This window comes from Lactuca virosa, chromosome 6, assembly GCF_052849685.1.
Source record: "Lactuca virosa cultivar CGN04683 chromosome 6, Lactuca_virosa_CGN04683_v6, whole genome shotgun sequence".
Classification (NCBI taxonomy): domain Eukaryota; kingdom Viridiplantae; phylum Streptophyta; class Magnoliopsida; order Asterales; family Asteraceae; genus Lactuca; species Lactuca virosa.
In genome coordinates this window covers 42,768,335-42,772,161 of record NC_136431.1, presented here as the reverse complement: position 1 = coordinate 42,772,161, position 3,827 = coordinate 42,768,335, and the positions used below count along the sequence as shown (strand labels likewise).

The window sequence follows — 3,827 nt, the reverse complement described above, 5'->3', positions numbered from 1 at the left end:
GGGTGTAGACAAATGGAAGATTTTTTTATTAAAAGAGATAGATAGATTACTCAATTTACATATATTTTGTTGTAATCTTCATGTATTTTAGGAAGTGAGTTGCTATGTAGCAGGATCTACTTATAAACTATTCCTTAAATCTATATATGTCCACAAGAGTACATGAAACCTCAACCTCAAGGAAGGATGATAACACCTGATACCGTTGGGCTAAAAGCCCTTTGGTGTCGACTATGTGATACTATGATATGAGACCGTGGGTTTCCCATATTAAACACAACATTCGGCTTGTTTGATTGTTTTATTTCATTATTATGTTTAACTATGATATACACGAGACATTGTGTTTCTTAAAAAACAAGGTTCAAGCAAAATATCTTCTCAACTTGAATCACACATAATCATATTACAAAACTGACCTGTAACATGATTAAGAGGATAAGAGGCATAATCACGAAAAGTAAGGTTTGTCATGAAAAAAAAATATTTAATTAAGATTATATGCAAAAAAACTAGCAACTTATTTCCAATATATGAAAAATAAGTTTCTATTAAATGAATGTTACAAAGGTCAACCATTATGGATGCTTTAGATAGATATCTTACTAGACATGGGTGCAATTATCAACACAATTAATATACAAAATTCTCACCTTTATTAATCCATATTAATCATACAAATAACTTGCCATACACAAGTACATATCTTTACACACCTAATACTTACAACTCGAGAATCTTTAATCCAATCTTTAAATTTGCTACTTAGGACCTTTAAAACATCATCAAATTACTCATATATCATACAAAATACTAGATTAAGACACCTTAATGATACACACTTGTTGAAGATTCAAGACACTCTTTGATCATCTCCTTAATCTTTACATTCATCATCTTATCTTTCACACTCGCAAGCATCTTACAATAAAACATTTCAAGTCTTACAAGCTTTCCATAATCACAACTCTCCAACATATTCTCCCACTCTTTACCAACATCATATGAACTCTTTAAAGACACCAATAAATCTTTCTCCTCTTCAAAAGGCTTCCCAAAAATCATACCATGAAGTATGCTCGCATAATGCTCCATTGTAGAAAGCTTAGAATGTAACAAATCTATCTCTTTTATTGCAAGATTGAGTTCCTTTTTCATCTTTATGATCTCAAACGAATCTTTTTCATCTAATTTCTCACTTTTTTTAAAATCTTCTTCTAGTGGTGGCCATAACACAAGATTGGGGGCAAAAAAGTCATTTACTTGACCATTTCCAAGAACCCCACTTCTCCCTCTCCCCCATGACCAAAGCTTATATCCATTATCTGCAAGAAGAACAGTATGTGCAGCCCCACAAGCTACTTGTACAGGATCTTGAAAGCAAGGGTATTTTAGTCCATTACACGGTATCAAACGTGGAGTAACCGCATCTCCACCTTCACTTTCTGTAAGGCCTAGCCCATTTCCCATTCCAAATGACCAAACATACCCCTCTGATGAAACAACACTCGTATGAAACAACCCACAATCCACTGATATCAACCATACATTTTCAGGTATCCCTTCAACGATTTCAGGGTATAGAGAATCCTTACTGGTGCCCTGCCCGAGCTGCCCGTGATCCCCAAGTCCAAAACTCCAGCATACACTTTTTAACATGTCGCCATCTGTTTTTGAGAGTATAGAAGTGTGAAAGGCTCCACAAGCTACTTCATATGGTGTGTAAGATGATTCTTGATTGAATGTTTCAATGATTTGAGGAGTTGTTCGAATCTCTGTGTCTCCTAACCCTAGCTGCCCGTGATTGTTGTTGCCCCAGGTATAGCAAACAAGATTGTCATCACCTTTATATGTTTCTCCAGTGCTAACTAATGCTACAATGTGTTCATTTCCACATGCTACTTTGACCACAGTTTGACCATGGAAGTTCCAAACGGGTATTGGAGTGTATGTAGGGACAAGAGAGAATTCACCTTCTGTTAAACTATCTTGTGGAGGACAGTTTCCCCACATCCAGAGGGATCCAAGGTTGTCTATGGCAAGTGACATCATTCCTCCAGCTTTTATGGAAGAAATCTGGAAGAAGAAGAAGAAGAAGAAGAAGTTGAATTCGTGATATAAATTATCAGAAATTTGAAAAAGGAACGATGAGGAGAGCTTAATTTGAAACCTGAAGTCGTGTTTCAGTTTTTGTTATTGGTTCGTCTATCAAGGAACTGGGAGGGTGTAGCTCATTGAAGACCTGTACCAGAGATGGAACTAAGGAGTTCTCTCCATTGACCCCGAGTTGACCATCTATGGTGGTGTGAAGGATGCAAAATATCATACTTATAGAACTGAATCAGAGCTTAATAAGAATGAAAAAAAAAAATCACGAAAAAGATACAAGTATTGTGACCCCAGCTCCAAACTGAACCATCATCTGAAACAATTAGAGTACGTCAATAATTCGATTCTTCTGTTGATCGTATCTGTTTCGCTAATCTGTTAATTTGGATAATTTTTGTGCTAAAAGTTTGTATTCGATGTATTTCTAAGCTTGTTAATGGAGATAATTGGATTTTGGAGTGCTTATTTGAGGTTTTTGAATGCGAAAAAGAAGAAGAAGAACGTGGAATTTACCAGAAAGAGCGAGACTGTGGTAAGAACCGGCTGATACTTGGACGATTTTGACCTTTTCTGTGGAATTAAATTCAATTTTCGCCGGAAAAAGGCGATCGAGCTCCGAACCGGAGCCAAGGCGGCCGAAAGTTCCTCTTCCCCATGAATACACACTCCCATCACCTTCTCGCATAAAATCAAAAATCGAATCCCTACATTAGCTACATCATTTATTTATTACAAAAGTAATGAATAGAGATAGAGCTTAGATGAGTTTTCATTACCGGTGAGAGCGAGCGTATGAGCTTCTCCGGCAGCAATTGCAATTACTTTCCGAGATAGGCTACCTGAATCGACATATATTCCGGCGTCTGCCATGATCTCCGGCTAGAGATCGATATCCAACTTTCCAATCTCCCTCGCATTTTAGTTTTATACAGTTTGGAGCATGATGTCATAAATATATTCTATTAAGTTATTCATTTTTTTCCTAAGAGGTTTAAATAATTATGTTTTAATTTCATTACATGTTGTAAAATCAATCAACTTCTATTTATCTCATCAACACTCTAATCAAGGATTAAAAATCCCATTAAACTTCTTTCTCTAGATTATTAACAAGTCATTTCGTAAATCACATCAAACCTCCTTTTCCAATTTTTACTAGAGTGCATCCAAACTAAATAAATAAATAATAGTGCTTTTTAGTGAATTTTTTTTAACTTAAAATAAAAAATCTAATGTTATCTTATTCCTTGTTTTTATCATTTTATTATTGTTTATTCTATCTTTGTTTGTGTAAGTTTTCTATTTATAATTGGTTCAAATTTATATGGCTTACCAAATTATTGAAAAAACTCATGACAGTAATATGTTAATTAACATTTTTTGGGAAAAGTTTTGGTTCGAATAAGTTCTTCCAATAGTTTTTCAATTGTATAGGTTTTATATAAGTTTCTAATCATTTTTATATCAACAGTCACAATCTATAAATAAAAAAAATATATATTTAGATTTTTTTTATAACGGAAAATTTAATCTATTTATAAACTACTTTTAAATCCATATATATCAAATTTGAACTCTCGACCTAAGTGAATGATGACAACACCTAATATTGTTGGGTTAGAATCATCAATCTCATCTTGTAGATGTTTTAAGGCTATATGTTATATTTATCTTTATTCTTTCATCTTTCGTTACCATATCAGTGTTACTGTACTTTT

General features: G+C 34.0%; 1 protein-coding gene across 1 annotated transcript; it reads right to left on the bottom strand.

The window, feature by feature from the left end:
* Positions 1–637: 637 nt before the first annotated feature.
* LOC145118490 (Regulator of chromosome condensation (RCC1) family protein) lies at positions 638–3,020 on the bottom strand. Its single transcript, XM_079054195.1, has 5 exons — positions 2,886–3,020; positions 2,623–2,784; positions 2,387–2,422; positions 2,171–2,295; positions 638–2,076 (listed from the first exon to the last, which is right to left on the bottom strand). Exons 1-5 carry the CDS (start codon positions 2,977–2,979, stop codon positions 829–831), a joined length of 1,665 nt encoding a protein of 554 aa, XP_078910321.1. The 5' UTR covers positions 2,980–3,020; the 3' UTR covers positions 638–828.
* Positions 3,021–3,827: the final 807 nt, after the last annotated feature.